The sequence below is a fragment of the Xiphophorus couchianus genome, chromosome 12 (genome assembly GCF_001444195.1).
Source record: "Xiphophorus couchianus chromosome 12, X_couchianus-1.0, whole genome shotgun sequence".
Taxonomy (NCBI): Eukaryota; Metazoa; Chordata; class Actinopteri; order Cyprinodontiformes; family Poeciliidae; genus Xiphophorus; species Xiphophorus couchianus.
Window position 1 is genome coordinate 20,210,301 of NC_040239.1, and position 25,920 is coordinate 20,236,220.

The 25,920-nt window shown below is 39.8% G+C and overlaps 1 protein-coding gene and 1 long non-coding RNA gene across 2 annotated transcripts in view; one reads left to right on the forward strand and one right to left on the reverse strand.

Moving 5' to 3' along the window:
- Window positions 1-25,920, forward strand: part of LOC114154548 (uncharacterized) — a 37,006-nt gene continuing 11,086 nt past the window's right edge. Inside the window, exons 1-2 of the long non-coding RNA XR_003597581.1 lie at window positions 1-576; window positions 24,220-24,329. This is a non-coding gene — a long non-coding RNA (uncharacterized LOC114154548). The remainder of the gene's footprint in view (window positions 577-24,219; window positions 24,330-25,920) is intronic.
- Window positions 22,058-25,920, reverse strand: part of arb2a (ARB2 cotranscriptional regulator A) — a 165,166-nt gene continuing 161,303 nt past the window's right edge. The window contains exon 11 of the mRNA XM_028033735.1: window positions 22,058-24,351. Coding sequence (XP_027889536.1) covers window positions 24,191-24,351 — 161 coding nt within the window. The 3' untranslated portion in view covers window positions 22,058-24,190. The remainder of the gene's footprint in view (window positions 24,352-25,920) is intronic.

The window sequence follows — 25,920 nt, forward strand, 5'->3', positions numbered from 1 at the left end:
TACTTTAAAAAACTCAGCCCGAAGTTAACATGTGTAATAAAGAATCTTTCGACGAATTGCTGCAGACAAGCTTCCCTCTCTTCTCTCCTGTTCAGACGATTATATCTTAATATGCGCTGTAGTTTCGCCCAATAATGACAGCTGTTCAGCTGATAGTAACTTCTTTCCAAGTTTTTTTTTTTCTTTTCTTTTTTCCCCCCCTCCCCTCCTTTCCCCACTCGGGCCCCGCTTGGTCTATGTCTTGCTTTGTTGTTTTAAAATATGCATGTCTCTCTCCGGAATGCCAGTCACGGGTCCAAACTTTGTGTGTCCCAACCTCCCACATGATGAAATGATCCTTTTAAAAGCGAGCTCAATATGTCTCAATCTGCACTCTTCTCCCTCCTCTACCAAAGCCTTCTGGGCTCGGGACGCAACCCAGACACGTACATAAGTGCATGCATATAATAATTAAAGCGCAATTCACTTTGCTGCGGACTTTATTTCTAAGCGCTGAAGAGGAAGACGCGGCTGGATCAAGTCAAGTTCTGTCAGCGACGGACGGATGAAGATTCATGGCAGGAAAAGGGGGGAAAAGTAAGGCTCATCCTGACACTCTGTCTTTCTCTCTCTCTTCCTCTCTCTCTTTTTCTGTGTGTGCGTCTGTGTGGGTGGGTGCGTGTGTGTGTGTGTGTGTGTGTGTGTGTGTGTCTGTCTGTCTGTCTGTCCTGTTGGTGTGTGCGTGTGTTCCAGGGGGAGTGGGTGAGAAAGACAGAGGGAAGTGTGAGCGCAAAGGGTATGTGGCTGTATATTCGGGTGTACGCACGTTTATGTATGTCTGTAAACTCGAGTGTGCAACTTTCTTCTCCTGCTGCCAACCAACCAACAGTTGTTTGCGTGGATGCTGGTGAAGCAAAACCACACTGTATACTAAACAGGAAAGCAGTAAAAAAAAAAAAAAAAAGAAGAAAAAAATGCTTAGGCTTAAAGAGGAAGAAGTGAACAAGATCTTATTCTTTTCTCTTTTCCAGCCCAACTGGAACTTTAATTTCTTCTGTCAAGAGTGTGAGAGTGTGCCTTAGCCAATATGTAGAAGAGACAAATGCAGAAAACTCGATGATGGTTGCAGTTGCAGGAGCAGGCGCTTATTGCAAAACCTGTTGCTTCCTCTGCAAACTTTAACATACAGCGAGCTGCGCAGCGTCGCATCCAGACCACAATCCACCATTTCCAAAAAAAAAAAAAAAATGTAAGCACACCGGGAGTCATCCGGTGAGCAGCAGCAAACAAATTGAATTTAATCACTGTGTTCATTTATTAAATTCAGACACGTTTTAATAGACATCCCCAACAGTCTGATTATGTCAACATATGGGAGGGCCGCGCATGCAGCAAGGCCTGGGCTTACATACCTGATAACGCCTGGGCTTTTCAGGCAATATTTACGGCTTTCTCTTTCTAATACTCTCCAGATGGTGTGTGTGCGTGTGTGTGTGTGTGTGTGGTGTGACTGTGTGCTGCCACAGCAGTCGGCGAGCTCCTCGATATTTTACTCAGCAGCATTTTGTTGCAATTACATCAACGCCTAGAATTTATTGTTGACCCACTCTCATTGAGTTTTTCCCTTAAAGAAATCGCATACAATAAAACAGCAACCATATTTAAGCAAAAATAGCCGTGGGCGTGCGCATGTGTGTGTTTACGTTTATGATAGATAAATAAATAAATGAATACATTTATTTATTTATATTTGAAAAGATCGGTGCTCTTCAAAACTTCCCACTTCAGGGTTTGATAGATTAATATGTTATATAGACAAAACACACAGGCCGCATTCATGCCTGACCAATCTTTGTTGGTGCCTGTGCGCTTTTTTTCAGCAAGTCACTCAAGCAGAATAATGCGTGAAAAGATATAATCCACTGAGCCCACACCCTATGCAGTCCTCTCCCATATTATCCTCTGACAAAAGATTGGCAAGCTTTTCAGCAGGTATCCAACCTCTGCTCTAAACACAGGCGAGTGACGTTTGTTGGAGATTTGACTAATATACTCATTTAGTTTCTGTGATATCTATCTATCTATCTATCTATCTATCTATCTATCTATCTATCTATCTATCTATCTATCTATCTATCTATCTATCTATCTATCTATCTATCTATCTATCTATCTATCTATCTATCTATCTATCTATCTATCTATCTATCTATCTATCTATCTATCTATCTATCTATCTATCTTAAGCTGGGAAAAAAAACTGTTTAAATTTAATCAATAAAAATGAGTGTAATAACTTGCAAACCTTATTTTGGGTACATTTAAATCAGTATTTCTAAGTTGACTTTATGTAAGTTTCACAGCTAAAAGAAACCCGACTACACGCATTCTGAAAATAATAATTTATATAACTTTGCTCATTTTGTTCTTCCGCACATTCTAAAAGGGAAACAAACGGGAGAACTGGTTTTGATTAAGGCATAAACAATTACTGACATGAGAAATACGTTTTCAAATATATTCCAACCAACTGGCATGCAAAGCTTAGACACACCATGTATTGCAATTGAGCACCTCAAGGTTATTGGAAAGATTTACTTTAGCATAAATCTTGTTGTCGTACGAGTTCAATCATAAATTACTGAAATGGTAAAAAATTCATTAATTTAAATGTGAAAAATGTGGCATCTGAAGAGCTCAGATGTGATGACCGATTTGAAACGACTGCATCAGGTTTAAGGAGCTCAGTTTGCTAGCACATTTGGCTTTAGAATTAGCATTGCTGCTAACCTATGTCAGACATAAAATGTACTAGATCAGTAATTAAGTGTTCTTTGGTGGAATGGAAACTATTTTCCAGAAAGCCAAAGCTAGGATGTGCTGTTCATCGGCAACAATTACCTCAAGGTTAAAAAGCTCGGCTGCCAGCCGGTGTCTACTTAAGGATTGTACTGTGGCTAAACGAGTGCAGGCCTAAAATGTTACTGAAATTCTAATCGTTTACCACTGTCTGTCTTTCCATGATAGATTTAGAATCTATCTTGACAAGAAAAGGGAAAGGGAACTATTGAGATGAACAACATTGTTAGTCGTTGGCAATCACAGCTTCATGGTTAAGAAGCAGTTTGCTAGAAAGTTTGCAAGTATAAGCACTCATAAAATTTGTTGTCATAATATTTTTCTGACATGCTAATGAACATTTTAAAAGGTAATGTTAAAAAACTGTTGAGCTGTAAAATCCTCTCCCTGCCAATGGCTGCCTCAGAGTTACAGATCTCAGTGTTCTTGCACTTTTTAGTTGACATTGCCATTGCTGAACTAGTGACAGCTGGATACAAACTTGAATTCTAGCTCTGCAATATAATTCTTACCAAGCACTAATACTACAATAGCTTCTACATTTTACGAAGACGCTATGTGTTTTAACACTGAACCCATGTACACTATCCTCCTCACTGCCTTCTGAAGCTCAAATAAATGGCAAACTCTGTTGAAAATAGTTCATTTGGATTTGTTATTTAACTAAAGGAGCTAGCCAGTATTAGACTTACAAACTTATGTGTTTGATCAGTCATTAAAACTTATTTAATAGTTGACATGTGATGCTCCTAAGAGTTCATTTTTATAGTGTATGATAAACCAGAGTGGATCATTGCAATACATCTCTCATATATGCCTCAGTGTGCCTGACAGTGGTAAGGTTTCCCACTGAACCCCTGTACGTGGATCTTTCCCCCTCTCTGTTCCTCTCCAGCTCCCAGCCACCTCAGAGGACACGCTGATAAATATGTGTCTTTTTTTCCCCATCTTACTCAGCGCCATCCATCAAATTTGCGTGTCCATGTTACGCGTCTGCGCTTTAGGGAAGCAGGAAGAGGATGCCAGCAGGCGCTCAGAGAAACACACTCTAAAAGGCGTCAACAAGAAAGGTGTTGTTCTTCATATGAAGACAGAATAATTACCGTGGTGAGAATTGTCCTAACCCAGGCCATATCAGGGGTTGATACTCTGGAAAATGTTTGCACCGGCTTTTTGCTGTTCTTACGTATGTCAATAACTTCTTTACGCCCGACATGATGCGTTTTGATTGATAGGTGGAGCATATTTTTATTCTCACTCTTATTATTACTAATAATAATAATATTACTTCAGGCTCGGCCAGCGCTTGGAACATTCTACCTAAGACCCCCTCACCCTGTGGTTGCAGACTCCTTTGTGGCCCCACATACCGCCGCTGTGATTATAGAAGTGCCTCCTCTTCCCTAGTTAAAGAAGCAAAGCTCTAATCTAGCTTCTGTGTCGCCCCCCAAAGCCAGCGTGCGCTATAGTTGAAAATGTGCGTACGGGAAGAATGAGTGGGGGTCGGTCTGAGCGAGAGAAGACGGGAAGAGGAGGGTGAGAGACAGAGAGAGAGAGAGGAGGGAGGGGGTTATAACGGAGTGGCCCTTTCCCTCGTTTGAGTGACACGACCCCTCTCTCCTCTTCAAAGGCCACGCAGAAATAAACGCATCTCATTTGAATGCCGATTTTGTTTTCCTCGGTGGTATTTTACAGCCGAGATTTCTCCAATAGGAATGTGTATTTTATTTTCCTCCCCCTTCCTCAGTGCAATATATTGAATCTGGCTGGTTCGGGTGGCAGCGGATTCAATATACCCATCTCTCCACATGAAGCATTCTGCAGCCAGTGTGGTATTTTGCCCATCAACAACATGCCCCCCCCCCCCCCCCGCCCCCTCCGCCCCCTCCTCCCTGTGCACACACTCGCACCCCACCCTGTCCAAATTCATTTGCATCCGCTGATGATATCAGTAAAGAATTACTGGCACCGTATGAGGCAGTCTAGCTGGGGGAGGGCGTGGAGGGGGTGAAGAGAGGGCTTATTTGGATAAAACTGGACCGCAGAGTGGACACGGCCCTAAAGGTCAGTCGCCCATTCATGTCAAGGTGGCAGGGGGTTGGTTGGTGTGTATGTGTGTGTGTTGTGGAACAGAGGGAGGGACGGTAGGGGAAGGGGGGGTAAAAGAGGCTTATTTGAAAGCGGGCGTATATTTGAGGCAATGGGAATGAAAAGAAGTGGCCCACAAAGCTCGTCATACTTCAAATACGCCCCGTCACACCTTCACTCTTTCTCCTTTTCCACGACGGCAGGCGAGTATGGTCATATAAACCTCGGGTCTCTGTGCCTGGGAGCAGGCCTGCAGAGAGCACAGCAGCGAAACACAACATGTGGACCAGAGGAGGGGGATCACAGAGGTCTGTGGCTGCACGCACAGAAAAAAAGGGGTTCTTCTTTAATGCCTCTGTTTGCTTTGTATGCGAAATGAATTAAAATGAGGAGTTCCCATTGAAAGCTGCTCATTTTCCCTTACAGGGCTTTTTCTTAACAACATCATAATATACAGAGATAGAAAACGTTTGTAAGGTGATGCTATATGCCCCTAATATGATGCAGCAGCCCTATAATTGTCTGACCACTAGATTCTGCGCTGCCATTTTTTCAGATGGCGCAAAAATTTCAAGGATTTACATCTAAATCTGTAAGAAGCAGAATATGACTATATCTGTGATGATAAAAAAAAACCGAGAGCTAAATGTTTTACATATTTTTAATGAGAATGATCCAATTTTGGTCAGATTTCAAGATGTATTTCTAAAGTAATAAATCACCAACAACCTGAAGCCAATTTCGCCATTAACACAAAGCAGAACCTATAACATAATCATAAAAATATAGAAAACCTACATCAATATTGTCCTCCTGTATTTAATGAATTAATGAAATATTACCCTTATGGTGGCCTATTCTGCAATCTACTTCTCATAGTTGGGGTTTGTGTCCACGAAGTGCACACACAAGCTCTCTCGCACATTTAAATGCATTTGTCAGTGCAATGTTATGTGTACATAATAAAATTAAGCTGCATGGCAGCACACGGATTACTAATTTGTTTGTAATAATTACTTTTGAACCTCTGCTATAAGTGTGTCCAGCCGGTCTGAACTTGATTTTCAACCAGAAACAAACAAGAAAACGTTTGTGCATAAATAAAGCGCACAAAGAAACAAAATGAGGCATTTTGCCTTTACTTATTAGTTTAACGGCAAAGCTGATTGGCCGCAATTTGTGCTGATTCAGTGTGAAAAGGTGAAATATGTTGGGGTGTTTTTATATACATAGTCTGGATAATTTCTAAGCATTTTATCTGCACCTGAAACATTAGTTCAGCTTTTAAACGATCCGCGCCTCTTGCGCGTATTTTACGCAGCTGATTCCTAACATTTCCAGTCCATCATAGCCTCAGATGAACATTGATACTGAGGCTCCTCTGTTTCAATTGAGCTTTGATCATTTCAGATAGACAACCCTGCATTGATCGTTGCGCTATTACAGCTCATGTCCCTCCATCCCTCGCGTCCTTGCTTTCACCACTATCATTCTTAGAGTTCCTCCTTGTTATTATCATTATTATTTGTAGCAGTTGCAGTCGCAGGATTGCTTCTGCTGCATGCGTCTTTCAGAGTGCCACTGCTGTTATTGGGCCATCATTACCTGCAATGATGGCTATGGAGAATAAGACTGAGCTGTGTTTGTATATGAAGCAAATGAGCGCGGTGAAGATGATAAGAGGGGATTATACGACGTGTGAGTGAGGAGAGGGTCAGAGCCACTGTTTTTATTTTATTTACTTCTTCTTTAATTGACCAGAACTTGCTGATTGGCACCAGTGGAGTATCTATTCTTTAAGAGAGAGAAAAAAAAGACTTACAACTACACACTGTGCAGAGGATATAATGTTTGCCTGTAGCACAAATGCAAATACGAAGTGATGGCATTGATCGAGTTTTGTTAAGGGAGTCAGCTGCACTTATGTAAATCACTCACTTTTCTATTTAGATTGTTTTAGCTTTGAACCCTGATCTGACTATTATATATATATATATATATATATATATATATATATATATATATATATATATATATATATATATATATATATTTCCCTATACTGACTTCTCACTTGAGTTCAGTGTAAATATTAAACACACACACTTTTTAACTAGGACTGATCAGCCACTTGGAGTCAGGATCAGTTTTGCACAGCAGAATCTGCGATGTCTCCATGATTTGGATTTAAAAAGTTTCGAGTGTCTGAAAAGCGCTAAACCCCGGTGTTTTGTCGTCGCGCTGCTCCTGCGCCGTGTGCGTAAAATAGGCAGCCTCCTGCTCAGACCCGACCCCTCGGAGATGTCTGTGATTGTTTCTACCTCGCTTTGCTAGATGGCGCTCTGCGTCGTGGGACCCTCCAATACAAGAACCGCCCCACAGTCTCTCTCTTTCTCTTACGCTGTGCTCTCTGAGCCACAGTCCCCGGCGCAGCAGAGCACCTTCCCCATTATTCTTTTCTTTTTTTTTTTAAACCAGGGGTTTCCACAGCTTCAGCAGACTGTTACATGATTTTAAGGTGGCGATTTTTGCACTCTTTTCAAATGGCATTATCCAACGGAGACATATATTTTGATTTGTTTTGTTAAGCAGTGGAAAGACATTAATCGATGAGCGAGGAGTTGGACATTAATTTGTTCTGCAAACTCACAGCAGTCAGACTGTCATACAGTGTTTGAGCGTTTTATATATATTTTTTTTATAAATGCAGCCTTGCTGAACTATTTACTGTATATTTTATTTACAATTAAATTAGATTTTATTAAAAATATCTATATTTTTTATTATAATAATCCTACTACTGCTGCTACTATTGCTAATAATAATAATAATAATAATAATAATAATAACGATAACAAAAAGAGGAAAAATTAGAAGAAGTGGTGAAAAGGGTAATAACACGAGGAAGAGATACATTACATTTTACACTTTAAATCTCTTGATTATGGCGGCACAGTGTTTTGTTGGAAAATGTATCATGAAAAAATGTAACATAGCCTTAACTTCGAAAAAAAAAATACAATTAACGAATGTTTTTTGGGGGGAAAAAAATATTTGTTTATGTTCCAGAAGTTTTTTTTCTTTCTTTCTTTTTTTAGCCGCGTTTGTTCTCGATTATCTGTCCCAACAAAATACCTATCAGATAAATAAATAAATAAATAAATAAATACATACATAGCAATCTTCCCTCTCTTCTTTGATGTGCTACTGCAGTTACACTTTCACTAAATAGCGGCTCGTCGTTGTGTTGACGTTGATGAATGTGTTGGAGACTCTGAGAGCCTTTTACAGCTGTCTTAAAACGCGCCGTGGCCCCACAGAGCAGCCGCAGACAGATCAGGTGCGGTGCGGGAGCCTTTTCTACACAGCAGTCTGTGACAAAGAAACACATACTAAGGGAAAGGGTCTTTTTATTCTCTCTCTCTTTCTCAGTTACTTTATTATTATTTTTTTTTTTTGGAAAGACTTTGTGAATATTCTATTCCTAAATAGAGTTTGCGCACCAAATTCCATATTTTTAAGAGGGCAAATTGATGGATATTGTGAGGGATGTGTAATTATTTTGAGTAAAAAAAAAATGGTGGTAATAAATATCTATTTCCTTTAAAAATATTATTATTTTCAGCTTACAAAAAAATCAAACATCTCTCATTCTTACTGTGTCTTTGTTCCTCACATGAAGAGGTGGAAAATAAAACTGCGTATACGTGAGGTCAACCGAGTCATTCTTTTTTCAAATGCCGCATTATTTTTTAATTTTTTTTCTATATCACATCAACTGTACACAGCATATCTATGACAGATTGCCGAGAAAACAACCTTTTATTAACCGCACTGATCAGATCTCTCATAACAAATAGACGAGGGAAGCACGCTGACCGGAATCCTGTGGACTCAGAGAACCAAATCTTACCTCCTAGAGTTTGCAGTGCAGCCACATGCAAGGTTTCACTTTTGATTAAGCTGCATTATCAGATTGTTCCTGACCCTCTCTCCCGCCCCCCTTTCGCAGTCACACTTGCTCGCTCCTCTGCTGTAACCTGGGTGGTTTGGCACAGCAGGTTCGCTTGTATACAGTAGGAGAGGGGGCCTCTCCACCTGCAGCTCCCCCCCAGCCAGGTATCACCTCATTCCTTGCTAAAACCCACATCTCACTCCCTTCTTGCTGTCCGCATGAGTTACCTTGGAGCACATTATTATTATTTTTCCTCAAACAATGTGCAAGGACCCTGTCATCCATTTTTGAGTGTTTGGGGGGGGGGGGGGGGGGGGGGGAGGGAGAGAAAGAAAAAAAGGGGGTTTTCCTTAGTATTTGTTTTCCTCGACTTAACAAGCCATCATCCCAGACATGCATATACACAGAATTGGAAATGGCTTGAAGATCCCGCAGGCAAAAGGGTGGACTGCAGGTTCAATTAAGGTAGAATAATGCACGGGGATAAAGCATAAGATGACCTCGATTGAAATTGATCAGAAGGAACTGTAACAAAAGAGGAGGGAAGGAGAGGGGTGCGGGTATCTTCTTTTCTTTGTTTTGACTTCCTGTTGTATCTTCAACCAATCCAGATTATTTTCAGGCCACAGAGCAGCGCAGGTCCAGAAGGCACCAAGTTCGACTAAAATCCCCTTCGTATCATTCACATGTAGCATGATAGATTGAAAAGTAAGAGTGGCCCAATCTATCACATGAGATGACTTTAGAACTACCTGAGAAACACTTTCCGTGATTTACAGTACAAAATGTTCATGTTTGGGATAGTGTTTAAAATTGATTAAAAGGAATGTCTACAAGCTGCTTTATGACTGTAACTTTTTGAGGCAACAGTGGCTGACCAGAAGACAGAGAACAGTTTATTATCATTTTCATTAGTTTGAAATTATTTCTGCGTGTGGAATGGGGGGATTTACGAATAAAAACGTCTAATTAATTTGAAACAAAAATACTCATTGAACATTTTTAACAGTTTGACCTCTTTGATTTTAGATTTCAAGAATAAAACATTTTTATTTTCCTTACTTGAGGATGAAATCTACTTTTTTTTTTTTTTTAATCCGATTGACACTTCAACTCCTCTCAGGGTTTGGAGTCCTGTTGCTTAGCTTGCTAATACCTCGGGCTGTCTACGCAAGACTGCCTAGATTTTTTTTTTCTGGAAATAATCCTAACGCCAGAATATAACGCTAAAAGAATCCCATGTCTAGACTAATTCACTCATTTTTTTTTTTTTTTTTTTTTTTGACGTTTATTTCTTTCTTCTCTTAATCGAATTTGCCAAATTTAAGCTGCTGGATTTTGGAGCCTATAAGCAGCCATTTTGGTTCAAATCCCCCTGGAATGACAGAGAATAAGAAAAGGTTTGTCATAAATTCTTAAGTAGAAAACAAGATATTTCACCGCCACAGTGGGGATTTTAACGAATTAAAATATCTCACTGCTCGGCTGCGATAATAGTAGTTAAAAAAGAAAGAGAAGAAGAAGAAAAAGAAAGGTATGGGATTGAGGCGCACGCTTGTTAAGTAACTTGCTGTCAGTATAGTTAGCAGAGCTCTGATATGGACGGTGGCTGCAGAGCCTCATCTCTTGGGGTTTTAATTAACAAGCTGTCTCAAAGCTGTAGAGCTCCATCAAACAGCCCCCCACCTCCTCCACACCACTCCTCCCAATAGCAAATCCTCCTCCCCGTCACTGCCTTGGGCTCTCTTTCAAACTTTTTTTTTTTCTTTTTTCCTTTTATATCAACTTGTTACCAAAGCATCCACCAGCTGATGGGGTGCAACTGTACACCAAGCCGGTCTGCGGAATGCAAAACTGCTCGCGGTCGGCGTCTATTTTGCGCGCACTGACGCACGTTCGGTGCCGCAGACGTCCACCTACTGTATGTATTCTGTTGGGTTTGACTTGGAGCCTGAAGGACGGCATGGCGAACTGTTGCTATTTTCTTGCAGCTCCTCTGATGGATTTCGTAGTCTGTGAATCTTCAGGCTGCTTGACAAATGTTAGATCCCCCCCCCTCCCCCCCTCCAACACCCCCCACCTTCTCCCACCCAACCATCTCCAACCTGCAAAACGTGCGTGGGAGAATTTTTTGAGAATACTTCAAAGAATTCAAATTGCAAAAGTTGTTTCAAAGGAAACAAAAACATAGACATTTTCTGATGCTGAAACATAAGAATTGATTACCGAATTGGAAACACAAATGAGAATTATGTTTTACTTTCTAAAACGTTTGTGTGTGGGGGGGAGGGGGGGTGCGTGTGTGAGTGTGTGCTGCTTTTGCGCTATTTCCAATCTGAAACCTTTTCCCTACCACCAGACCGAGCCAAGGATTATACAGCAGAAATAAGTGGAGGGTCCCTGCCAATCAGCAAAACCCTTATATCTCTTTTAAAATCGTCCCTGCTCGTTTATGTGCATGTTGTGCATATGATACTCACAAGTTTCATGATCTGGCTAGTCATGCCATTAAATTGAGCCCCTCGCTGTATACATTGTTTTATTTACCCTAATTTTAGTCATTTCATATTAGTGTGGGAAATAAACAGCATTAACTACATTTTTGTGGCAGGTGTGTGACTCCAGACACAAGCAGAAGAAATGTTTCAATCATTAAACTAGTTAATATAACTGTAAACTACAACAATGATTTTCTCTGTCATTACATGCCAGGTTTTTCTAAATCCTAAAAATATATATATTTTTTAAATGACAGAATTTACTTTTAAAAATTAGCATAGAGTTACTTCCACGTAGCTCTATGACAATCTTGATGGCCTCCTGCTAAGTGGCCTGAAGCAGGACCTTTGTTTGCATATGCTTTGGGCCTGCTCTGACAGCAATACACTCAAAATTCAAAGTTATTATGAACGCTTTGTATCTTACACTTTAATGCTTAAATAAAAATAAAAAACTCCACATTAGATTTTCACATTTTATGCTATGTTTTTTTTCTTCTTTATATTGTTTTATTTTTCTGACTGTGATCCCGTCTCTTTACCTGGAAGCATATCATTATGCTAAAAAAAAAAAGGTGGAATCAAAGTAAAACAATGAAGTTTGAGCTGACAATAAAATATCAAACAATTTGATGGAGGTTGCAGGGAAGACTTTAAAGGATGAAACAGAGTCTTTGTTGAAATGTGGCTGGTTTTGCAGAGGCAGCTGGCACAGCAGCGAGCACACGCCGCCAGCCTGCTCCTCTCGGTTTACAGCGGAGTCAAAGAGTGTAAGCTCTTGCCTCAGCGAATATTTGCCTTTCCTCTCTCTCTCTCTTTCTCTCTCTCTCAGCTTGCAGCAAACTTGTTGGGCTCCCACCGTGGCCCAGAGGAGGGGGGTGGGGGGGGGGTAATTTGATAGCCAGGCAAGGTCAAGACAGTGCGCTGTCCATGGTGCTGCGGCGGGGCCGCCCTGGACGTTATCATCAAATTAGACGGGACAAGTTTCAAATCGATGCCACCCTCGGACGTCTGGAGACCGCCAGCAGTCGGAGTTAAAGTCCTAACAAGTCCCCCCTGACAGGTCAACACCTCAGCACAAACACACACCTCTGAAGCGGCAGCCCCGCAGGTCAGCAGAGCTGTGTTGGCGAGATAAGCGCCAATCCCACTGAAGGCTCTGAGTGAAATATAGCTGCAGGTTTGCTGTTATTCTGCAGGCGGTGCATGGGAATCGGACAGGATGGGGTGAGATAGAGTTAAGATATCCTCTCCCTCCGCCCCTCACACACTCCCATAAAGTTCTCGTGTGTCGATTTATCTGACCTCGTCTTTATTTATTTATGCCTGTGAGGATTAGCAAGTAGCCCCGATAAAAACAGACGCGATCGGTTCGTCTAAAACACGCGAGAATGGAAAAAAACAGCAACAGCTACACTGTGGAGAAAGTTTGTTACTGTCAGTGAAGTTATTAGAAGATTAGCTGAGTCAAACATTTAAGTTTTCACTAAGTCAACTCAACATGATTTAGCTATTAACTGTGAACTTTAAATTTAAAAACTATAAATTAGAGAACTAAACCAGAAATAACGTCTGAATTATCATATTAAGTATAGACGCGACATAAACTGGTCACGAGGAAGTGATGTGAATTTATTTTTAAGGTTGTACAAATTTAAATATAGTTAATGTTGACAGTTGGTGCTTCAAATTAAATTCTTATTTTTTACACCTATGTCCAAGCTACCATAGATGTCTTTAAAAAGGTTTGTGGCCTGTGTGTTTAATTTTACAACTTTTATGTTGCGACTTTTTCAGCTAATTTTACAGTATCTGAAACAAACACATTTTCTAAGGAAAGATTTTATTCTCTGTAGAAAATTGTGATTTTACAAAATACTTTCTGAAGCAACAAAAGGGAAAATCAAACTCTTTTTGTTTCCAAGTCCAAAATGACGCAGGGAAAACAAAACGTACTTTTGGTTTAAGTAAACTCAATCAGACCTTTAGTTTAGGAGATGCCATTATGAATCCTTATTCTGATGTACTGTTAATTATAAAAATGTCAAAATGTGATTCGTTGGAGATGTGCTTCCTCTTGCTTTTTAGGAAAGACTTTCCTCAATGTTCTTGCTTGTAATTTAAACATTGTACGCCGTCTCCAAACACTTTGGACGTTAGTTAGCTTAGATACACGTTTTTATTTAGTCTAATATTGATTCTATACAAACATTACAACTTACAATTTTCATCTGCACACATTTTTTTGTTGTTTTAGAAAATCATTTTGCCTGCACTTACACGCAAAATTTGACCCGCACCTCATTAAAAAAAAAAACACACACACACAAAATTGTCAATGTAATCCAACTCTTGTGTTTCTTCACAACTTCTCGTGTTCTGCACAGACTCACTGTGCAGTGAGTGGCTGTGAGGTGACGCATCTCTCCACACTTTTTGAGCCACAAAACTGAAAAGTTCAACAGGATCTGGCAGTGCATTGTGGGAGGACCGCGCCATTGGGATCAGGATGTATTCGTAACCGATCAGAAGTGTGTTCGAGTTGAGAGGAGAGCGCGGAGGATCTCGGAGAGGGCACTGATTGGAGATGCTGCCAATCTGTCACCCCCTGACAGCTCTAGCTGCGGGGATAAACAGCAATAAAGTGGAGCTGGCCGCTCGTTAACTTCACACACAGAAAGCCTCGCCACCGGAGGAGCAGGTAAATTCACTCAACTCCCCCCACCTCCACCTCCTCCTCCTCATCCTCCTCCTCTCTCCGCCTATCATCGCCTCGGTTCCTGTTCTTTTTCCCTCCGTCAAACTCGTCCCCTTTTCATCCTCCCCTGCTGACTCAGGTAGCGAACACAATGAGGACGAGGAAGAAAAGCCATTCAAAGCCCGAGAAGAGGGCAGAAGCGTTATATTTCTGAACGGCTGATAAAGAAGTTCAATAGATGGGAGGAGAGTCAATAAGCCGTCGGGATGGAGAGGAGGAGGTGAGGCATCACAGCGGCGGGATCCAAACAAGCTTCGCCCCCCCCCCTTTAATAACACAACCGTATTAACCACGCAGATTCGAAACGAACCTGGCTCCACTTGAAGAACCATGAAATACACGTCAAGAAACATCCACCTGCCAAATCCCACCACCTACAGCCCCTCCGAGCTCACTCCCCTCCCCTCTCCTCAGCCTGGGCTGTCTGTCATGGTGTGGCCCCGGCTAATTTGAGTTCATTGGATGGCAATAACTTCATTTAGAACTCCATCTCTCTCTTTTTTTTTTTTTTTTTTTTTTTTTTGAGGGGCTGGATGTAATGAGGATGCAGGCAGGGCGCAGCCAGTGAAAGGCCGCTCCCTCAGTAATAATAACTCGCGGATCTTCTTCTTCTTTACCCCACGCACCGCCCGTGTTTATCCTCGGAGGGCTGCGTGCACATGATGAAACTCATCTATAATGTGTGATTTAATATCGCCTCGCGCTCCCTTCCTTTCTAACATTTAAACCCAAAAGAGAGGAGACGGCGCGCGTGTGGACGAGAGTAGGAGTTTCACTAAAAAAAAGAAAAGAAAAAAAAAGTAGTTGTTGCTTGGTTTTCATTGTTTTTATATTATTATTTTAGGCTACAATAGACATCGTATCTATGGCAAATTCAATTTTTCCAGTTCCTTTAAAACCGTAGAGTTAAGTAACATTTTCGTACTCAAAGTAATTTTTTAAAAATATTTAATTCTCACTTAGATTTAAACTTTTCTCTGTTGTTTTTGGAAATCTAACCAAAATCATCGACTTATCCCGACACCACGAGAGACATAAATACAGTTAAAAAACAAACAAACAAGCAAACAAAACAATAAGAAGTATTATGCGGCTGGGAATTTGTTAAAAAGCGGATTTATTTATTTGTTTAATTTTTTTTTACAGTGTGAAGGAAGGCCTTTTTCTTCCGCTACCGTCTGATCGATATCTCCCCATCTCCGAAGATATATTGACTCAGGGAGAGTTATACTTAACGGATTTGTGGGAATGCCTAATTATTTCGTTGCTATAAAGTGCATTAAAAATATTGCCTCATACAAAACTGACCTTCTGCGATTTTTTAATCATAAAAAAATAAGAGAATGCACGAGGGTGATATTTGCTGATCAATAAAAAGCATCTTTCAAGGACTATTATCATTAATACTTCAATGAAGAACGTGTTAGAGGAAAGACTGGGCAAAGTTTGTATGTGTTTATATAAAACGTTTATGTATATGTTTACATATTCTACTGGCGATCTTAATTTGGCAACAGTTTTAAGCAGCTTTATTACCTCGCTTTTACGTATTTTATTGTTATAATAATAAATATATTATTATATTATATATAAGTCGCTTTATATATAATTTTGTTTTACTCTGTGTAATGTTATAACTAAATAATAAAATAATCCATAAAAACAATAAGATATTGAAAATGAACTGCATATCTCGCCACTCTTGATCCTTTAAAGTTTTGTTATATTTGCATCATGTTGATACCGTTTCTGTGGTAAATCGATAGAGTCAGGACTTCCGATCGAACTTTTTTTGTTTTTTGGGGGGGAGTTTATTAAACCAATCAACTAAGACACATTGAGAGGAAATTTAGTTTTTCCTTGCAGCTAATTACAGCACTGTTCATTTAATATAGTTTGTGCATGTTTATACAACAAAAACAACACAAGAACAATTTTAATTGAAATACTTTCTCTCGAATAATACGCAGTTTCTGGTATTATTCAATCACAGTCTAACGGAACCGACCACTTTTCCTCTGCAAGGCATCGGTGGCCAGTTAAAACACCACCAAGCTGTTTTCTCCCTTCAGCCTTTTTACTTGGTTCATCAGAGGAGTTAAACCCCGAAAACTTGAAAGTCGGTGCCCTTTCTTGAAATGTATTCCGTTTCACTGTGGGGATATGTACGCGTTTTTTTTTTTTTTTTTGCTGCATGGAGTCTTTAGGCCAGCAAAGTATCAGAGGAGGTGTAATTGAAGGGGCGGTGAGGGGATAGAGTAGCGGTTGGCCTGAAAGCTGCTATTAAAGCCAAATGGAGTGAACACCGTAAAACGGCCCCTGCCAACAGCTGTCCCACAATCGGAGCATTATATGCCAGGATCCTCAGGCACGCACCGCACACACATCATAGCTCCTCCTGCAGCTTCTGTTGCTGCAGCTGATGATAATGATGATGATGATGATGTTGAGTTTTACACAGCTAGGCCAACCACAATAATATGACGCTACTTTACCACAGTCATGCTTCCTAATCATGAAAACCTAGTAGAATAGATTTTTTTTTCTTTTACAGTGACTCTCAAAGTAGCTGCAGATTTGTATAATTAAAGTTACAGCAGGGCTTCAAGTCATAAAAAAATGACTAAGACACAGAGAGCAGGAGACAGCAGTGTGTGTGTGTGTGTGTGTGTGTGTGGGTGCGTGTGTGTGTGTTATATTTCACAAGCTCTCTTTTTTTAATATGGGGGGATATGATTTTACAAGCCTATGATTGATATGGCATTAAAAAAAATACTCAGACACCTTCCTTAAATGTTTGGAAACTTGCACGACCCTTTTAATGGGTCGGGACCCCCACCAGCTGCTTCCATGCTTTCTGCGTCTTGCACCGTAAGTCTCCTGCAGAGTTAAGGTCGTTCCCCTCAAAAACACCGATGATTGTGTTCCCGCAAAGGGCCGTTTCAGGCTCAGAGTCCTCGTTAGAACAGCAGAGCAGAGAGGGCTGACTGAAGAGGAGTTGTTTCCACTGGATTAAATAGTTTCCCTGCAAGTCAATGAATATGTAATGACGTCTAACGAAACCGGTCACCGAGCTCAGATCTATCCTGGGCTTTGGTATACACATGCAGGCTCTTCTATTAAAGAGCCCTTGGAGGAGGAGAGAAAAGGGGACAGAAGAGGGATGCAAATCTCGAATGCAACTTTAAACTTGAGCCCGACATTCTCTTGGTCAATAGGGTGTAAAAAAAAAAAAAAGAGAAAGAGTTTAAGAGAGAAAAGAGTGTGAGATTTTCTCTCTTTCTTTCAGGTTTTGGGGGTGGGGATGAGTGCTGAATTTTCTTTTTCTTTTTTCCCTAAATCTCTTTGGAAATATTGTTTCTGATAAGCAGTCATGCCAATAATGTAATTGAACTGAGCTGATAAAAGAGGAGACGAGAGGGGGAGAAGAAGAAAGCGGGTTCCTTCACACTACGATTGTTAAAGATAGTTTTCCCCCCCCCCCTTAGTATACCCGATAAAACATTGATTGTTGCAGTTAGTTGACCCGTAAAATTCGGGGGTTAGTTTTCTCCTCTGAGCTGAGCATATAATTATGCAAATAGCGATCTGACAGTGATCCGCTGGAGAGTGCTGAAGGAGTGTGTGTGTGCTTGTGTGTGTATTTGAGGGGTTGGGGGGAAGGTGGGTTGTCAGAGGGGTGGCATTCCAACTTTGTTTAATGCCTGGTTCCTTTTGGAGAGAGTTCATCTTCTGCAGGGGCGGCACGCACATCAGAGCGGACAGGGGCAAGCAAGCGTGGCAACAACGCCCTTGAAGCAAAAATTTAAATATCAGCCTGTGGCAGCAGGACCTTTTTCCTTTCTTTCATATCATGCTTTCCACCCTCAGAGAAAGCTGACATTCAGACCCCAGCTCCCCAAAATTTTAGCAGCTTTTGATCCTTTGCCGTTACGGTTCACTATGAAGCTGTCTGGTAAATTTGTCCGTCAGGAGCTGCTCCCAGTGACTGAAAGCCTTATTCCAATCAGAAACACATCCTTCAAACAGTGAACAAACTTCTGCCCAAACTTTCTCCAGTGATTAAAGCAAAAATCATTTTGGGAACTTTTACAAGCCAAACCTAAAGACACTGATGACACAAACTCTCAGAATTCAACTAATAACACTGCTTGTATTCATTCAAGTTTTTATAGATTTAAAACAAAGACAAATGTAAAGGTGCACCTTTTGAGTGCATTTTACACAAAAGGTGCACCTTAAATAAATCCTTTAGCCACTGTGGTTACAGTGGCTAAAGGAAATGCAAGATAGTTTTGCACTTGCGGTTTGTTCTACCATTGTAAAAAGACACAAAAATGAACTGATTTCTTACAAAGGAATTTAACGATGAATAATTGAACACGGTAATTTATAATAAACTTTTAAATCTAGCAAGGTGGCATATAAACCTCTTTGCTGACTGGAACTAAGGTCTGCCATTCCTCAGCATCAGTTGCATCAGGGTTTAGTGTAGCTAGCTAGTTTGACTTACAGCGTGGTCTAAGCTGGTAAATAGAAATCCTGCTGAAATGTTAATATTAATTTCTTAGTGGGGTGTGTAAGCTTGTTCTGTACTGACAATGGCAGTCTCATTGTTAAAAAGCTCAGCATGCAAGAAAGTTTGAATTTAACATTAGCACTAAAGTTAAATTTGTGTGCAAAATGTTTTGATATATGCATAAACATACTAATACTACCACGTAGTATCTAAGAAGAAACCATATTTAATTTCTTGGTCCTATAAAGAATTTTTCTCTTTCACAATTTTTATGACAATTCTAAAATTTTACAAAGTTTTTAGTTTTTTATTTATTGTATGACCCATATGAGGAAACCTACCTGTCTGTTCTCTACTGGACACAATACAAAACTAAGTAGCAATACCAGTTGACTGAACAAACATTTGCAGATAAATTTGAATCACAACGTGTTGACAGGATTTGTTGTTACAAAAGAAGCGAATACCTTTAGAATTTAACTATCGCTGAACTATACTTTTGCACATCAGTATCCTTAAAAAAGACAATTATTTAATAACCCGAGAGAAAAAAAAAAACTCTTCCAGAGTGACAGCAGAAACTCTGGAGACATCATTGTCAAAATAAAAGGAGAAAAATGTCCACATTCCTTATTAAAAAAAAAAAAAATCTAAACTGTAAAGAGGGTGGGTGGTACTTTACACTTGTTTTTCACAACCTCTGATATTACCATGAAATGTGTAAAATAGCCACACCTGCCAGATTGCAAATTGGTCTTAAGGCATTCATTAATTCCTGCTGGAAAATTTAACATTTCCTGCTGTCTGAACTATTTATCGCCTGCCTTTGATGGGAGCTGACTGGAGGTCAGAATTTATGATACCACCATATCATCGCTTTGGACAGAAGGCAGGTTGCTTAATTAAACTTTAAACACAGTTTCCCCCCACCCCACTCTGCATTAAAGCATGCATAAGAAGCTGTATGTATCCCGTAGAAGTTCAGAATCCTTTTTTTTGTTAAGACAGAGGGTTGAGGCCAGATCACTTGTGTGATTGAATGCCCCTCTTTAATCTGCGGGCCTGACACTGTGTGAGGGGTGCTCGCCTGGTTCCACTTGTTGTTCAGGGGGGTTAATGGAAAAGATTTCTAAAGATTTATTGAGGGGGCGTTTAATGACCAGATCGGTTTCCACCGTGTGAAAACAAATGATGCCGTAAAAACCTTTGCTGAGCTGGAGGTAGAGTGTGTGTGTGTGTGTGAGGGTGGGAGGGTTCCCAGTGTGACTGAATAACAAGCAAAAATAAAGACTTTTCAGTTTGTGGCTTGTTTTCATTTTGACAAACTTCTAGCTGCGGATATCTGCAGTTTAATATATTTTTATGAAAGAGTTAGAAGCTTATCTGAAATGGAGCTTGTAAAAGCTAATAAAAAACAAAACAAAACAAAGTTGGACAGCTTAAAAACTTTTTATAAAAGAAAAACAAAAAAGTTCTTCTCCGCCAGACAGCTTGTTGAATTCGCAGAGACAATGACTCAGGTCATGTTACATCCGGCTGCTCAACTTTCCCATCCCACTTTTCAGACCACATCTTCCTCACTTTACGAAAGCATCTGTCTCAGTGGCACTGGGGCCGAGTCATTACTTTGCAAGTCACAACTAAGCGTCAAGTCTTTCCACTTAAGTCCCAAGTGTATTCTAGTGATCTGAATTTTTTATTCACCGGGATACAAAAACAAAAACAAAAAAATGTAGATGGCTTATGAAAACACAAGTGAACAACACTAATAAATAAATAAAGCAGTTTGTTCATCAAATCAAAGACTTTATGTCTTCTTCAACAGGATACATCTAGACTGGAATATTTTATGTGTAAGTAGCAAAATCAAGGTTCTTCCAGTAGTAAATGTAGCCTTCAGAGCGTAGAGTCTATATTAAACTGATATGATGTTCAACCTCAGGAACCGTAAGACAACAAACCCTAAAGGAGCTCTTGACAAATGTTTAAGATGACTCACAAAAAGGCATTTTTAATTAATGATTCCTAGATGGATAGTACTGTGTGAGATTTAAAGAATTAAAAAAACAAACAAACATGAAAAGTGACCACTTGGAAAGCCAGGTGAATGTGGGATTTCAAAACTCCACACTGATTTGTGGCTGTATGAAGCAATGTGACAACTCACCAGAATCTACTGTAAAACAGGACTTTTTTGGGTAAACTTTGTTTTCCATTGAGAGGTAGAGTCATTGTGGCTGCAGATTCCAGGTTTTGACGCGTATCTTCTGAACTTATAAAGAATATCTTTGTAAAACAACACAACACAATCTCATATGCACAGACACTGTGGTCCCTTTATCATTCCTTAAACTCTCCACTCGGGATTTGTTCCGATCTGTAAAAGTGGAACCTTATGCACTTTATTGCTTAACGATTTAAAACCTTAGTAGAAATCTGATCAGAAATTTTCTGGGCCCCAGAAAAACGGGTCTATAGCCCAAAATCATAATATGCAAGTGCCAAGTCCTAAAATTTGAATTTTAGGACTTGGCATTAACAAGCCAACTTAAGAAATATATAATCTAATCACAGAATATTTGTAGAAAGAAAAAAAAAACCCATCATAGATGTTCAAATCTCAAGGCTTTTGAGATTTCATCAAGTTGAGTTTGAAGTCGTTACATTTGTGACTTGAGGCCAAATCATGTGACTGAACAACTCTACTCTGATTTACTACGTACTCAGCTGCAGATGCATCAAATCTAACATGCTGCATCAAATTTTATTTAAACAGGAAGGCAAAATCTCTTTCTTCAGGACCACCTGCCAAGAGGCACACCAATATAAATGCTTGGCAATGATACAGAATGAAACAAACCGCTCACAAGCTGTAAAAAAAACTAAATTGAAGGATTCAAGCATAATTGTTCAATCTTTTAGTTGAAAAATGTTCTCAAAAGGCTCTGTGCTGCATACAAACAAGTTACTCTCCCAAAATCTTTGCAGATGCTGGGGCTTCTGAAAAGAAGCCAGTGTGATGAATGTAAACCTTTCCCTGTTGTTGTTGGAGACAAAAATCGAAATAGATAAAGACGTAATTTTTCCCAGCATTGCTTTATAAATGAATGTAAGCCAGTGGTGTTCCCTCTTTACAATGAGGAAATGCCAGACAAGCAGAGTGTAAAAACCACAGTGATGAATTGTGACAGCAGAGTTTGTAATGTAACATTTTCCAGCAGGGATTAATGAATGCCCTAAGACCAATTTGCAATCTGGCCGCGATGACTTGTGATCAAGCAGTGAAGAGCTGAGGAAAGCATGCAAACATTTAAAAAACAAATCAACTGAACAGTCCAGTTTAGTTTATAGACCACAAAAAGTAAAACCATAAGACAAATAACCAGACAACAGTTTGAAAATAAAGATGCATAGTTCATTTATTTCCTTTTGCTTTAATATGGGTCAATCAGGATAAAATAAAATGATGTAAAAAAAATGTGATTACTGATTACTGATGCAGAGGTGTTCATCTTTACAATTTTGCATAAACATTAATCAACAGACTGAGGAAAAAAAAAATAAAATGTAAAAAGAAATCCATGCCTTGGCTATACACTAGGAGATTTTAGGATAAAACAATTAGAACCAATATAACAAATAACAACCTGCATAAAATAAAAATAAAATCTTCAAGAGCAATTTATTTGCAGACTGTGCTTTGGATCTTTAGTTCTTTTCACATATGGCTTGTTGGATATTACAAAAAAAAAAAAACAACAAAACAGCGAGGAGAGCGTTGTTTACTCCTAAGGCAACAATACACAAATTCTAGAGTGAGAAATTAACTGATCGTAGCTGAAAAGCACAAAGGCGAGCTGTGGTATCTTGAAATGAGAGCCGTCAAATATCAAATAATAAGCCAACTTCTTAGCTGAAACCTGGAGAGATCTAAATCAAATTAAAAGGAAATTAGGCTCGCAACCACCAGGCACACTTGTCTCATTACAGCAGAAAGATAATCCACAAACGCCTTAAACCACAGACACACGGAGCAGGAGAGGCAGGGTTTCACAATATTGGAAAAAAAGAGGGAAGTGTATGTTTGACAATGCGACTAAGGTATCATAAGATTTTGTTTCAAGTTTGAGTTTTTACTAATGTCAAGACACATTAGAAATGTATTCCATTAAGCTCCGAGTGGTTTATAAAACACAGCGGCTTTATGAAAAAATCTTTAACATGTTTGTGTCACGCAGTCAGATTATGGGAGCTGAGCAGGAAGCCGATTTTGACAGGTCTAAGTACACACAAAGAGTACTTGAGTGGAAAGTGAAGAAAAAAAAGAGAAGATATGTTACAATTCTCCAACTTCTAAGGAAATATCATTCTGGGTCAGAATAATATTGAAGTCTAGGATTTCCTGACATGTGTAAGGCGATATATTGGGCTTTTATGAGTGTTGTGGGCTGACTTTTGGCTCTCGTTAAAATGAGACATCACTCAAACCCCATCTTGGCGCTTGGCTTAAGTGATTTTTAAAAACGCTCGGTGTCCTGCTTTTTTTTTTTTGTCTTCTTCATATTCAGAACAGGTTGTGTTTGTATTATTTGTTTCATCACATTCAATCAGCTACACACATCAATTTTAGGGATATCACATGAGGAAAAATAAAGGATAAAAAAAACAAGAAAAACTAAACTTTTGCAAAAATAAACACCAGCTTCTTTGTTAAATTACAAAACATTGTTTATGGGAAGTATTACTGTATAAGAACAAATTCAGTTTAAACTTGAGGACAAAAAATAATCTCATTAAAAGAAGTAGCATTCGGAAGAAAAACAATCATAGCAGACTGATTGAGAAAAATCAAGTTTAAAAGCTGAAAATAGACACAAAAAACGTAATTTTTAAGAAATAGATATTAGAGATGATTCCGTCTTATTAAAAATTTTCAGCAGAGAAAGGAAATGCTGGAAAAAGCCCAAACAAACACGCTAGCAGGATTGAAATGATGGTGAACTTTAGGACGTGTCACTAGAACTGATTGCAGGGTAAAACAGTGGAGAGCAGGAAGAGAGACACAGAAAGGGAAAGAGGCTGAGCAGTGCAGACGGGATGGGGTTGGGTTGGGGGTGGGAGGGCATTAGCTCACTTCAGGCTGATGTCAGGACAATTAGAGGTGCACCACGGCGCATTGTGTACAGCGCCTGTCAGCCTTAATCTCCGTTGCTGCAGCCCGCACCCGCAGCCGGGCCACAGCCCACGGGAAGCGCTAACACTCAGGTCCATATTGCTTTGACAGTTGCAGTCATCTAGGAGTAATGCAAAACGTTATTGTGGTGTATACGTGGTGACCCCAGCACTCTTGTCTCGAACAACAAGGCGACTGAGTGGGCACAAAGCCGGGATGGTGCTGGAGGGGACGGCGAAGAGGTTAAAGGGGGGGAGGATGGCGAGAAGAACAAAAATTAGGAAGGGGGAAATTTCTGCACTCCCCGATCTGATGCACCGCTGAGAATGTCCTGCTTGTCCAAGTCAATGCTGAGCGCTTTCTATAAATCCTGGTGTTTATTTTTCAAAGAGCCGCTGCGTGTGGTGACAACGTTGGCGTTCTCTTCGGCTTCCTCTTCCTCCTTCGTCTTCAGGATTTCGTTGAAGAACCTGAAGATGGACTCAAAACTCATCCAGGAGGTCAGTTCATGCCTCTCAGTGCCTGCAATACAGAAGACAAACACACACGTGTGTATTTAGAAATTTGTTTACTGTGATGCGTCCAACATATTTAAAAACTCAAATCTTCTGCATTCTACTGTATACAACTACATCAGAACCTCAGAGAACAGAAACGATAAAAGTCAGCATAATCAAAGAGCTGACTCTCACTACCAGTCATGCTACTTACCACTTATAGTGAACCAAAAACCACCTTCTTGTGTAGGTTTGTTGTGTTCACTACTTTGTTCATGGTACATGGCAAAAAATACATTTTGTAGTTTTCTTAAAAAAAAAAAAGTCCCTTTTAGTTTTTATTTTAAGCCATTCCAGCATCTCAGCTGTAGCTCGGTCCAGAGCTGTCATTGGCCCCACAAATCAACATTTTCATAGCCTCACCTGTTTGTTTAGGTGAATGGCCAGGTATTGAAATGTGAAAACACACTTTCCATTTTCAAATAATAAAAGAGTGGTTTTTGAGACATTGTGTTAGAACCTAATTTTGGTCTCAACCTGACTGACAGGTCTGCTCTGTTTTTAGTCTTCATAATGCTGCATTTTTAAAATTATTCTCAAAGAAATCTTTAACGCCTTCACAGAACAGTTATTTTTATGCTACCATCAAAGTATCAACAGATTAACTCTATTTAGCAACACTGGAAAGCAATTGGATGCACTGAACTTTATTTAAGGTCTTAAGACTAAAGGGGGAGCTGAACAAAAAAGCATAGAGTACTTTTCAAATTTTTAGTTTTAAAAATATATTAAAACTATATTTCTTTTTTTTTCTTTTACCTCTTAATTACCCACTAATTTATTTTGGTCAATCATGAAAAATACATTGAAATGTGTGCCTGCACTTTGACAAAATGTAAAGAAGTTCAATGGGTATCAAAACTTTTTCAAGGCACTGCTACCAATCATAATGGAATTAGATAGTAAGTCTTTTGAGGCCCACCAATCAGTATGTAGAACTAAGGCCTTATGCGTGAGAGCAATGGCAGCCTCTGACCCATTAGTCCAGTGGGACGGCTTTAATGTATTATCCAAGCGGATACCCGATAATCAACAGCGCCGAATGTCCGAGGAGATGGAAAGTGGTCCTTCCAACAAAACCAGAGATATGCACAATGGGTGCACTAAGAGAAACCAGTGGAGCGGTAGTCATTCATTCTAAGGGGCTGATTGAGGAAAGTCAAGCCAGAAGCTGGAGAGACATAACCAGCCAACATATCAGATGATCTGGCAGTACCTAGAAGGGAGGCAACAGTGCTGGGTTTCCTTCTGACCTCCTGCGGGTTAGCAAGTTCCCAAGTTGGGGGTCGCCCTGCAACTTGAAATTTGGTACACTCGCCTTGGGTTTCTTCGGGTAAGGGCATCATCGGCCAGATATTTAGTTGGATAGCTTGTAAACTCAGTGGCAGCTATTCCTGCTACAGATTCTAATGAAGCATAGATGATAAGACCAGATTATACTTTTAGTTCTTGTTCAGGGTTATTTAAGATGAGGTGCTAATAGATAATTGATTGTCACTGCAGCCACCGGTCAACAGCTCAGCTGGTTAGCAAC